This window comes from Cyprinodon variegatus, unplaced genomic scaffold (genome assembly GCF_000732505.1).
Source record: "Cyprinodon variegatus isolate N-32 unplaced genomic scaffold, C_variegatus-1.0 Scaffold440, whole genome shotgun sequence".
Classification (NCBI taxonomy): Eukaryota; Metazoa; Chordata; class Actinopteri; order Cyprinodontiformes; family Cyprinodontidae; genus Cyprinodon; species Cyprinodon variegatus.
This window is the reverse complement of record NW_015150893.1, coordinates 576439-589470: the sequence shown is the minus strand read 5'-3', so window position 1 is coordinate 589470 and position 13032 is coordinate 576439. Positions and strand designations below refer to the sequence as shown.

Below are 13032 nucleotides of genomic sequence, written 5' to 3'. Positions count from 1 at the left end.
ATTAATTTACAGTTCATTTAGGATTTTATTTTATTCGCTACATAGATTTTATTGTGTGCTGAGAACATGTGAGCAGTGAGCAATTGCGCAAGCACACAGCTTTGAGGGACATTGGCTCTCATGCTGTTAAGTCAATAGATGCAGATAATAACAAGGTAAGCCATTGTCTAGGGGCCCCCAGGCAGCTCGGGGCCCTAGGCTATTGCTTGGTTTGCTCGCCTTGTTGCAAAGTGCCTGAACATTATGAAAATAATGTCCTAATTTTAGGGAATAAAGTTGTATTTTATGACAACTCTAAGCACGTCTTCTCTAAAATAAGGAATGCTGAGCATCTTGTGAACTTATACTTTGGTATCGGTTTCACAACAAAGGAAATATTACGTAATTTAGCGCAACAGCATCAAATTATTATCAGTAATCGAACTTTGAAATGATTGTGCAAAACGACTATATCTGTATGGAAGAAAGAACCAAATGGATCCAGAAGAAAAAGTAATCTAGTAGCGATCTGCTAAAAGCCTATGTGTTCTTTTAGTTTTTCAACTTTATTCTCTTAATTTAATTACTTTAATCTCGTAAATTTACGACTTTATAATGTCATAGTATTATTCTTGTAATATTACAACTTTATTCTCCTTCTATTATGACTTTATTCTCATAATTTTACGACTTTATGCTGATAATATTGCAACCTTATTTTCATACTATTATGACTTTATTCTCATTATATTATGACTTTATAAAGTTACGATATTATTCTGATAATGTTGCGACTTTATTCTCATACTATTATGACTTTATAATGTTACATTATTCTCATAATGTTATGACTTTATTCAGCGTATTAAAAAAAATTAAATAAAATCTCTAGCCTGGCCCTAATACTCCGTTGTATGGCAGAGAGAGTAAAAAGCTGTGTTTTCCCTGGAAGGAAGTGGTCATGGATACCGGCTTACCCTGGTAGGTAGAGCGGCTTGTTGTACTCAAGTTTGTCCAGATAATCTCTTGAACCCCCGACTCTGTCATTCGGGTCATTATCCAACACCTCCGGATGACCCGACACATTCGTCACCTGAGGCGAGAAAAATGACTTACTGCCCATTTTAATCAGAACATTAAACTCATGAAATGAATTTCATCAAGTATTCCTCTTGTGTTTGTGATCATTTTGGGAGGAACTAAAGTTATACTTTTCTGACATTCCGGGAGAAGTCTGCTTTATAAAAGATCTTCCTTCTCTTTATGCGTTCTTGTTTATTCCAAGATTACTTGTTATTGTTATCTATGGGTAAACGAGCCATTCAACAGGTCAAACCGGCTCTTCCACCCTTTCCTGCGTATCTGAATGCCACGGATGCCGCTTCTACTGTCAACAGGAAACCTAAAAGTGTTGTCTTTCACTCTCTTTCACCATCAAATGTTCTGCCGGTGGACTTGACAGACTTAAAATTAATCTGTTTTTTGCTCAATCTGAAACCTGTTCTGTAGTAGTGACTCTTTAATTTTCACAATTCCTCTTTGTTGGACTCACACTTTGCATTAAAGCTGATTCTAACTCTGCCGAGTTTCAGGGCAACATCCTGAAACAAAGAGTGTCCTAAAAGGCCACACCCAGAAACTGCAAATGAAACCATCCAGTCTTATCTCACAGCTCATCACTCACGTTCAAAAACAGCTTGGATTGATGTGCGTAGCTTCTGCCAGAACAATTCACTTTTTCAAACTTTCTTTTCTGGGTGAAAATTCTTAATCGTTTTATTGGCCTGGAGCCGGAAACTGATGTATCGTTATATCTATGAACAGGTTGTTCTGTAATGAAACATACATGAATTCAGTGAAATGAATTAACGTAACACCAATCATGACTCATTATGAGTCCTCTAGAGAGCTGTAAGGTGTGATTTAAATCTCGAACTTTCTGAGATGTTATCTAATCTAATGCTGCGTTCAGACCGCATGCGCTTTGAACAGCAAAGAAGAATCTGCTGCTTCATTTCTGATGCTTGTCCACATTAAGGTCAGACGTCCAGTAAAGTGTGTCCAGATGATGGCTGAACGTTGCCACCTGATGTAGAACATGGTGGTTGCCCAGACAATGATAATAACATCATGTAGCATCCGTTAACGTGTCTAATAACCAATGAAGTTTTACCTGATCGATAACAAAACCGAAAAAAAATCTGTTTTTGGAGAACAAAATAACTGCAAGACATTGGTATAGAGGGGGAGAGCTGGGTAGCCCTGTGGCTAGCTGTTCAGTAGCTAACAGGTTAGCCTCTTTAGTCAGTTAGCCATATTAAGCTAGCACTAGCTTAGTCAGTTAGCCATATTAAGCTAGCACTAGCTTTAAATCCGTGTTAACAACAACCGTTCGTTTTCTACAAGTAGAATAACTGTTTTTTTTTGTCTAAAAACTCTAAGAAAGTCATTCTTTAGGATGTTCCATTGGTCGTCCTCTGCCCTGAGATCTTAATAAAAAGAATAAAAATAGACTAAGACTGTTTGTGTCACCTTGTTAAATGAAAGATTTCAGTCTGTCTTAGAACTCAGCACTTTCCTTCACAAATGACAATTATTGTTTTCTATTTTTGGCTACTTTAGATCGCCAATGAAATTTAAAAATAGCAAAGATAGATAATAATATGCTGAGAAACCGAAAGAGATTTGATCCTTAAGAAATGGGTTCTATACAGTTTGTCCGAGTGGAGTTGCCATATGATGATGTCATAAGAAGGGACGGGACCCCGAGCAGATCCGGTACCTACAGTGGTCACATTTTGGGGGTTTTGCCTACTGTTGGTGGCGGCTGAAAGTAGATGTTAGCGTTTTTCCAGGTATGTGCTACAAACTGCAGGCACCAGAATAATAAAAGCTAACATAAAGGTTTCCACATTTTAAGTTAATTTAGGCGTTAATAAACTGTTTCAGAGGAGTGATCATAGCGCTCTGCATCAGCAGTGCTGTATCCGTCTCCCTGCCAGCTCCCAGATCAGCTTCTCTGATTGGTTGATGTGGCTCTGCTGCTTGTGAAGCATGTCACGTGCCTCAGATGCTCAAAAGCACTTGAGGAGCTGCTTCGGCTGCTCTAAACGGGCTGCAGGACCTACTGATGCACCTTTGACGCTCGTCATCCATAGCATGTAAATCGGCTGCTTCTGCTGCTCCAAGCGCGTCACTAAGACTCTTTGAGCTCCTTGCTTTTCTTAGCATGGGCCTCCTGATTTATCTTCATCTCTACGCCACCGACTCAAACCATGTTGTTAAGCTTTTCAGACATTTCTATTATTACTAACCAGAACATCTGCAGGCTTTTACTACTTAAAGTCATCAGGTAGGCCTTAGTTCCAGTGCAGCCTATGTTTTACTAGTCCTTCCTGGATTGTTCTTGATAGGCAGCGAGTCAAAAGGCAGATCTCTTCTGAGACTAATAAGGATTTTTTATTTGCCAATAACTTTGCTCAGACGATGATGCACAGATTATTTTTATCTTTGAAGCACTGTCGGTGACCATTAACCCTCATCTTTGTTTTAGAGCCACACAGACATCAATGCAGAAAAGTCGACACACAAAGAACCAAACCAATAATTGCAATTACAAATAATAATATTTTTATACGTTTTCTTTAAGAGGCTGAAAAATAAGCTAAGTGTGCAGAAAACATTTCAAGGAAACAACTCACCCACTCCCCCACACTGTTCCTGAGCCCGGGGTTCAGAACCTTCACCTCCTCCCAGAGAATCCGGTCCTCGCCCCATCGCTGGATCAGTTTGCGAGTCTTGACAGCAAACACCAGTACGATGATGAGGCCAACAACCACCAGGAAGCCCAAGACAATCGCTATGGCCTGCAGGACAAAAGGTCAGACTATTAGGGAGCTGAAATTACATCTGTCGACAGGCGTAGTAAAACCCACCGCGGTGCAGGTGAACAGTGTCAGATTGAAGGCTCAGATTTCTCACTATGCTTTGCAAAATGATCAAGACAATCTTTACAGATTGAAAGAACCTTTCATTTAGCTTGGATGTGTTCACCTGAAATAGATGTCCACATCCAAGGAACAACAAATTTACAGTACTAAGATGTCAAAGGCAACTTTTTGTGTTTTCTTTTCCATTAACAGTTGCAGTTAGACGACCTTAACATAAAACGGATGAGGGCAACAAGGCCGTCATCTGTTGAACTGATCAGCAAACTCACCTGTGCTACTGGGATCATGGTAAATTATCAAAGGAAAGTCAAAGTTAATCATTGAGGTGCATTTAGGACAAGCAATAGAAGGGCTTTGCGAGGGATAACAATGCATTAAAAAATTTTTAGATGTTTTTAACTGACTTTAAAAACAAACCACAGAATCCATTAACTGACTTTTCAACTAAAGAAACTAAAGGGCTGCACAACAACGCAGAAACCACACTTACAACTTGTAACTACTAGCGATTTAACAGGAATTATTTTAGTTTAAAAGAAATCTATGATTTGAATGAACTACCAGGTTTCATAAATATCAAATGCTTGGAAACTGACAAGAAAGTCTTTTATGCAGGAAGGCAGGAAGTCCTTTGACCTTAGATTTCATGTAATTATTACACAGAATCATTGAACCTTTGTTCATTATTATTTGTATAAGTATTTATGAAACTAGTATTGTTGTTAGCAGCAGGTACTGAATGTATGACACTGATTCTTTTCCGAAATATACAGTAGTAGCCATTCAAAATGTCCCCAATTTCCAAGATGAGTCCCTGGCTGGTGCCCTACAATTCATTTTTAAGCATCAATATTTGAACTAAAATATTCTTTCTATCATGATTTGATGATATCAAGATCTAAAGAGAAGCGTCATCTCCTGATCAGACCCTGTAAGTCAGAGTGCAAAAACAAGCAAGCCCAGGAGAAGGCAAGTGGCTGGAAGTTGGAGCAGATTCGGCTCACGTTTGACTGGGAAGGGTCATTTTGAATGGCTGCTACTGTAAAGCACTTGGACACAAGTTTCCCTCATATAAAAAAAGCAGAGATAAAAGCAACAGAATTGGCCGTATCTCACCTCTTGGGGCTCCACCACGCAGTAATGGTAAAGGTACTGGTTGATGAAGATGCCCTGGGCCTGGGTTTGCGTCTGGTATTGTGCACATAACTGGAGCACCTGGTTGTACATCAAAGATCCTGAGGACTGTGCTGTTGGGTTCACAGACACCAGGTAGACGATGGTGGAAATGAGCATCAGAAAGGCTAAAATGGCACATATGATGATGGAGGCCAAGTAGAACTTTGAGGAACGCGAGGCGTTTTGCCTTGAGATCACCAGAATAAATATGATCAACATGGCTATGAAGGTAATGGCAGCGATGGCGATGATGAAACCTTTGCCAGACTTGGGATCGATTTGTGTTCCACCGTAACCATAGCCGTAGCCTGAGCCAGAGCCGCCCAGACCAGAACCGGCGTAGGAGTTGCCGTAACCACCGCTGTAGCTGGCGCCACCGAAGGCGCCACTGGATCCGCCACCGTAACCGTAGCTCCCTCCGCCTATACCCGGGATCATGCCGGTTCCACCTCCCATGATGCCCATGTCGTAGTCCCAAGCCAGGGTGGAGGCCACACAGGCAAAGATGGCCACACACAGGATGATGATGATGATGCAAAGTATCTTCATTACACCTGGTGGGGAAGTCCAGCGATAGAAGTGAAGCATCTTGTCTCCCTGATAGTTGGAGAAGGCCGGATTGGACATGAATTCGCTGTGCCGGTGTTTGCTGTCAACAAAGGAGAGCAGACGGGCTATAGTCAATATCTGAATGTCACAAAAGGTCAGATTCAACCAATGAGGCTGAACCGGAAGCCTCTTACCGGCGGAGAGGCTTTACAGTAAATGTTTCACCAAAAACAAACCATATTTAACACTCAAGAGCAACAATCAAATGGCTAAATGTTTACACTGTCAACAAGCAAACCATAGAGAAGCAGGGAATTGTGGGTCCTGATCACCTGACATCATTTGAAATATTTTTTGGATGTACTGTTTAAACATTATGTACTGTAGGAGTTTGCATACAGCATGACAGGACGTGTTGTCAGGGCAGACGGTGGTGTGTTGATGTGTGCTGAGGGTAATCTGCATGCCATGGGATTTAAAGTAAACAGCATTGAGCCGTACGGCAACACAACAGCCTGTAAACTGCAGGAAACTAACTCAGTGTATCAGCTCACACCAACATTAATAGACTTTATGCAGGTTTGCATAAAGTTACCTCATTATTAGGCTCTGCTTCAGGAAGGCCGGATGAGTTTACTGATAAAGTGCATTAAATATGTGAATTTAATTCTAATATGTTCAACAAAGAATACTGTGCAAATAGTAATAAAGTGGGAATTTTGATCAAATCAAATTTTAAAGTTAAAAAAAGGGAAAAACATCAGCTGGTTTGCAGAAATATGAAAACAAGTTGCAAAATATCATTTTAGTCCATATCAGGTTTGCTATTGTTGTTAAGTCATATTTTTTCTCCCACATTGTTTACATTTAATCACTGCTGCAATTTAAGGAATAAAATGTCATGAAAGCTGTACAAAACAAAATTTCATTTTGCATACACTGTGTTTACAAAATGAGAATAAAAGTTGTCTAAGAAAATTCTTTTTTTATAGGTCCATCAGGATAGAAAAGATTTCCTGAACACTTGGAGCAAAAACAAAACAAAACATGGAATAATGTTTTATTGGAAGGGATGAGCCGCTCTAAATTAAGCATTTTACCATTTCTGTCTTCTGTTCTTATCTTTAAAACATGCTTCATAGTATTATCTGTATTGTTGCTCATTTTCAGTGTTTAACAGGATGAAACACCTTTAACTGAAAGAGTTTTAATTCTCCCCTTATATTTAATATGCTAAAGAAAGCAGATTTAGTGGCAGGTTGGTGTCTTGGTTCCTCTGTCCCAGAACTATCCTCACATCCACAGTAAAGCCTCTCTTTAGTCGACCTTTATCTTTATTCAAATTTTAAAAGTTTTATGGAAATTAGAGGTTCTTCAAATCTGTATATTGGTTTTACTTAACATGAAAAGTTTAGAGTTAGACTAGAACCTAAAATAAGGAGACAAGTGTTGTATATGACAATAAAGGCTGTGGGATCTGTAAATGTCATTAGATGATGGTGCTTAATTGTGTGCTTAATTAAAAATGTTTTTTTTTTTAACTAACCAACTTAAGTCAGAAGTATTTTCTATATCTGAGATTGAATCAATCTAAATTGTCTAATTTTCTCAGATAAAAAAACTGTTTTCAACAACAGAATGAAAGCAGATCGAGCTCATCTGTTTCCGGTCAACTTATGACACATTGATTGATCAATCAGCCTATAGATGTCAGCTGACATAATGCAACACTCACCTCCTGCTCCCACTGGGCGGGTACAGAGGGTGGCTGTGTCTGTGGCTTGGCATCCTGGAGTGATGCTGGCTCTCTAACCTCTAAGGAAAAAAAAAATGGAAGCAGACCTCCTGACCTGAGGAAACATGTAGGAGAAAAGCTTGTTGTTATTCAGGCAAAGAGTGACGTTCAAGATCACAAAACAAGATTAAACATGTTATCCAACTCTTTTACAAATTAAGTAAGAAAAAAAAACCTGTAGTTTTATTTAAAAGAAAATATTTGTTATAAATCAACAGAGAAATGCACATTTAAAAACTACAGGTTCCTATATAAGTATTCACACCCTTCGCTGTGTGGGTTCCAGAAAACACTGTCCCATTACTTGGAAATGTAGGTTAGGTCTTCCTGCCTGACCAATCTAAGCATTCAGGGAGGAAGGGCCTCAGTCAGACAGGTGGCAGGTACCAAAGGACCACAACCACTGGAGAGCAATATACATTAAGAGCGTCTTAGTTAAGTTTACTGCAATGTGTAGAGGAGCACCTGATCCCACACACCTTAAAAGGTCAGATTAACGCATTGTCATGCTGGGAAGTTTTGCAGCGATCTAATTAAGTAATTAAGGTGTGTTGAAGCAGAAACATGCCAAGAAGGTCAGACATTCCCAAATCAATCAGGAGGATGCCGTCTCTACTGCAGAGTAAGCTGACAGCAGGAAAACACAGATTCTAAAACAGACTCCAGAGTTCTCCATCTACCAGACAAGTCATCTTCAAATATGAGAATAATCTTAAACATCCATACAGGAAGAGAAGGAAAAAAAGCAAAACGGAGGAACCATCGGTCTCTGTGAGCTGGGCCTCTAATTGATCACCACAGAAATGGTGCTAAATAAAGCTTTCTGCTAATTAAGGGACCTGAACTTAAGAAGCTCCACAGAGAAGAATGACAGAACACTCAGAACCAGGCGGACACAGCTGCCAGAGACACACTCAGCAGCCCCAGGCTCTGAAAGCTGCCAAGATCCAAAAACATGTTCCAGTTTGTCAGAATCTAATTAGAGATTTAAACATTTTAGATTTACTTTGTAAGGTATAAAGTGAAAGGGTGTTAATACTTTCATCATATTCTTCTTTAAAACTATGTGTTTTTAAATTCCAGCTCCTAGAGGACAAGGAGGACCCTGTTAACTTTTCGTTTTGGGTTTTGACAGCTGAAAGCAGCAGTGATGGAGGGTTTATCCTGGTTCCTTCCCAAACATTGACCTCAATCCTGAAGGAGCTGCTGCTCAGGAACCCAGAGGAACCAAACGGCTCCTATTTGGACCAGAGTCCAAAACTAGATGTTGCCCACAGGTCAGTCAGGCTGGTTTTTAATGACCAGGACAAACCCAGCAGGTGGACAGGATGAGATCATGTCTCCATAGATCCTGTGGTTAAAGTTCAGCTCATTGTCTCTGGAATGGACGCCGTTTCTGAGCTGCTATGTTTAAATGACAGGTGAGTGAATATCCGCACACCTGTTCTGCTGTAATCTAATTAATACAAATAAAAAAACTCACCTAAAACCAAACTTTTGAGCTAAAGTGATCCAATAAAACACGTTGGTCCGTGAAATCCTCGGAGTGAGACAGAAAGCGGACTCACCTTGTGATGCTGCTGCTCCTGAACTCGGCGGCGGCGTTAAAGAGGAGCGATGCAAACAAGCGCGCGCCCGCATCCATCCACGCCCCGCGCGCAGGGACCCAGGAGCGGCGGGGGCGGAGGCCTCCCCAGGTGTGCGTGTTCGTCATGTGATCTCCTCAGGTCACACAGGACCAACCAGTTCCTCTTCCCCACGGAGGCCTTCATCCCCAATTCAAGGAAGCGCGTCTCTGGCCGCTCCTGGAAAAGCCTGCTGCGCTTCACTGAAAAAAACAATGCATTTGGCATTAACCTAATCACATTTAGTTACTTTAACACACTTGTTTTATGTCCTGCCCTACGGAAGATGATTAGAGCCAGTGGGGAAAAAAAAGTTAACTAATTTTTAAATTTTATTTCAGTTTAGTATGGGAAAAAAGTCAGAATTCTGACGTTTTTTCTCAGAATTCTGACTTTAATCTCAGAATTCTGACTTTTTTCTCAGAAATTCTGACTGAATTCTAACAATAAAAATAGCCAGAATTCTGAGAAAAAAGTCAGACTTCTGAGAAAAAAGTCAGAATTCTGACTTTTTTCCCATACTATACTGAAATAAAATAAAAAAAATCAGTTAACTTTTTTTTCCAGTCTCCCTAATCCTTTTCTGTACTACCCTGCTAACATGAAACAATTGTTTGATTAAGTAAATGCCAAAAACGGTTGCATAATTTTTCACGCTGTTTTCAGTCAGGATCGGACTGGCAGCCATGTTTTGGTTTCAGCTGCTTCATTTTTTACCTTTACACTTTATTATCAGTACTAATAGAAATATTTCAGTTTGAATAAAGCAAAATTTTTAATTTACATCTTTCTCTTACCAAAATGCACACAGAAAATATTTAATTCTGCATATAATCATATTTTAATTGATTTTAAATTAATTTAAAGACCAAGCAAAAAGAGTGGCAGGGAATACTAAAACTAGACACATGTTTTCTTGTAACCTGAGACCTGAAGGACCTCCCCAGCTTAAGTCCTGACCAAATGGAGGCCAAGAAAACAATGGAAACCAGCACTACAAAACCATAATTGTCCCAGTCTGACCAAACCAGTTCTTCAAGCTCTGGTGGCAGAGGAGTAGATACTTCTGCAGCCATCTTAGGATAGTGACAGAGCAGAGAGATCCATCCCCCTCTATCAGGTCAGCGCAGGCTCCACCCCACAGACACTGCATCAGGCTTTAAAATACCTGAAGAAGATTAAAGACTCTGGAATATAATCCAAGAGTTTTATAAGAGTATTTTTTTTGTCTGTGTGTGAAATAAATTCACATTTCTAAACTTTTCTTTCAGTTGATGCTATGTTGTAATTACGGCAGACCAGGGAGGGTAAACCTGTATGTCCAGCCTTCTCCAAGTGCAGCCATCATGGATAAAATGTCTTAGAATATGATTTTAGAAGCGAAACATCAGATTTTGAGCAGTCCTGGAATCTAGGAAGCAAATCAATTAAGGCTGCTTTTTATTTTCAGCTGACAACAGAAACATACCACAGTAGAAACCCATACGATGAATAAGAGCTTCATAGAAATAGCTCAGCTGAGAAAGAAGGCAGCCGCAATCCAGACACCAGAAATACTTTCCTACAGACTAATCACAGAAACTACAGCAAGCCTGTGATGAAACCAAAACCAAGTCTTAGCAAACATCCTACCTTTGTTAATTGTGTTTCCATCTGCTGACATATTGCTGTAAATATCTAATTTCTGCTGTGAACCTTTGGACAAGCCTTTATTATTACTGATCTGTTCTGTTCTTTCTGTCATTTATGGACACCAAGAAAAATCCAGAACACACGCTGGTTATAGAAACACATTCCTTTGTTTGTGAAATAAAAAACAACATATGGACATTTAAACAACACAAACATTACATTAGGAGCAGGTCATCTGTCGGTGATTAGTGTTCAGCCTGTGCAGCGGCTGATCTGATAAACTCAGTGGGAGATTAAACAGAAGTCCTTGCAGTTTTGATATCAAAGGACAACAAAATTACATGCTGCATTAAGAAATATACAAAAATACAAAATTTTACCAGTAGCAAGATATTCTGCATCAGTCCTGATATCCCGGCTTGTTCAACTTATTGTGCTTTTACGTTACACCATTTAATACTAGGGAGGAGCCGCCTGGCTGTACTACAGCTACAAAAACAGTCATAGTATAAACAGAGAACAATAGAACAAGGCTTTCCCCCTGTTTATGTATTTGCATTTTTGTATTTTCATCTCTCTTTTTATTTATTTTTTGTATTTTCTGTAAAGTGTCCTTGAGTGTCCAGAAAGGCGCTGTTAAATAAAATGTATTATTATTATTATAAATTTTGCTTGTACCTCAGATGATATCTGCTCTTAAAGTTAATTATAACAAAGCTGCTGAGGAACGTCTCATTTCTACATATCAGTCTGACCAGGTGTACTTTCTCTACATCAAGTACTTTATTTTTTAATCTAACATCTGCCCCAGCTTTCTCTCTTTTCAGCAGATGTAAAGGTGAGATCCCATCCGTCTGTGTGTTCGATGAGCAAGGCATTACCTTTATTTCTGTTTTACGTCTAAAATGTCATTTCAATTAGACTCAAGGATCCAGGGAAAGGAGTCTGTGTTTCCATGAATGAAAGACATTTCTGCTGAGTTCCCTTTGAAGGGACCGGAGCAGCCCTTTTTTCTCAAGCTATCAGTTCCTTAAACAACACAATGGGAATATTGTCAGATAGATTCACATAAAGATGGCTGACAGTGAGCAGAATGAGGCTGCTGATTGGATTTCCTGGTTGCAGACAGCTTTATTTCCCTGTATGCAGCAGGATGTTCTAGTTCACAGTGTTGTTGTACTCCTGGATCTTCTGTTTGATGTGGGACAGCTTGCTCTTTAGGTACTCACAACGCTCTCTTTTCTCCAAATATGTGGGGTCCTGAGAACAGAAGGAGGGGATTAGGATCAGAAGCATCTTTTCAGGTAACAAAACAACAAAATGTGGTGAAGCATGTAAGCATTGATCAGACAGGTCAGCCTGAAAGCGCTGGTCGGTCTTTTAGGGAATTTAATGCAAACGGACATTTCTGGCCTTCAAAATGAACAAGTTTGATTCATAATTACGTTGTTAGTTTTTCAAGAGTTCAAGATCAAAGCAAAACAATGTTAATTATTATAGAAAATTGCAAATAAGTGATTTAATTAAAACAAATAAAACACATAAACTTGGGAAAATAACGAAGTTTGTTGCTAATAAAGAAAAAGGTTAAAAAAACAAAAGAAGTTTGATCTTTTGTGGAGTTTCTGTGCAGATAATAAACCAAACTTTAAAAAACTGATAAAAATCCGCTGCTTCAAAATGAGAATATAAGTTATATGTTTGAACAAAGTCTTAAAAAGCTCTGACAGAGGGTCTAAAGAGCCTCACTGGGCATCAGAGCTGCCCCCCCTCCAAAAAAAACTCGTGTGATGACCCAAACACACTGAGCGTGGTTCTGCCGGGGGTTTTCCTCTCCACTGTCACTACATGTTCTCCCAGGAGGAGGGCTTGCTGAGATGAAATCAGCTGGAACATCCTGGACCACATCAGCATCAACAACAGAACAGAATTGGGTCTCTCTTTATGACTGAACTGATTAGTTTTTATATTTCTAGATATGAGTCAGATAGTTTTTTTTCCGTTATGAAGATCTTAAAATCAACAGGCTGTATTCAAGAAACACAACAACATTTATATTCTTAAATCAAAAGGCTCAAAAAATATAATATAAAATTTGTCAACAGTCATATGTCTATCATTTTAGTTATTGAACATTGGCTTCCTGGAATTAAATCTGGATCATTAGAAGTTCTTCTTTGACTATAAAAATGATCTAAATAACAATTCTTATATTAAGGAGCCTACATTTCCACATGTTCCCAATAGAACACTTCAGCGTGTTTACTTCTGCTGAGCTTCTAAGATTACAGAGGGAGTTAGAGCTTTGTTTTCAGACTGTGGAACC

The 13032-nt window shown here is 39.3% G+C and overlaps 2 protein-coding genes across 3 annotated transcripts in view; both read right to left on the bottom strand.

Annotated features, from left to right (window-relative positions):
* The window catches only part of ocln (occludin), a 17401-nt gene extending 8280 nt beyond the window's left edge, over window positions 1–9121 (bottom strand). The window contains exons 1-5 of one of the 2 annotated variants that reach the window (XM_015388872.1): window positions 9018–9121; window positions 7390–7504; window positions 5046–5754; window positions 3681–3845; window positions 957–1072 (exon numbers count right to left, since the gene is read on the bottom strand). In XM_015388872.1, the coding sequence (XP_015244358.1) occupies window positions 957–1072; window positions 3681–3845; window positions 5046–5754; window positions 7390–7442 (1043 nt within the window). In that variant the 5' untranslated portion in view covers window positions 7443–7504; window positions 9018–9121. Of the gene's footprint in view, window positions 1–956; window positions 1073–3680; window positions 3846–5045; window positions 5755–7389; window positions 7505–8932 lie in introns of both variants that reach the window. The other variant, XM_015388871.1, reaches the window with a different exon arrangement.
* A 2247-nt stretch (window positions 9122–11368) lies between these two features.
* marveld2 (MARVEL domain containing 2) overlaps window positions 11369–13032 on the bottom strand; it is a 7253-nt gene continuing 5589 nt past the window's right edge. Inside the window, exon 7 of the mRNA XM_015388875.1 lies at window positions 11369–11966. Coding sequence (XP_015244361.1) covers window positions 11865–11966 — 102 coding nt within the window. The 3' untranslated portion in view covers window positions 11369–11864. The remainder of the gene's footprint in view (window positions 11967–13032) is intronic.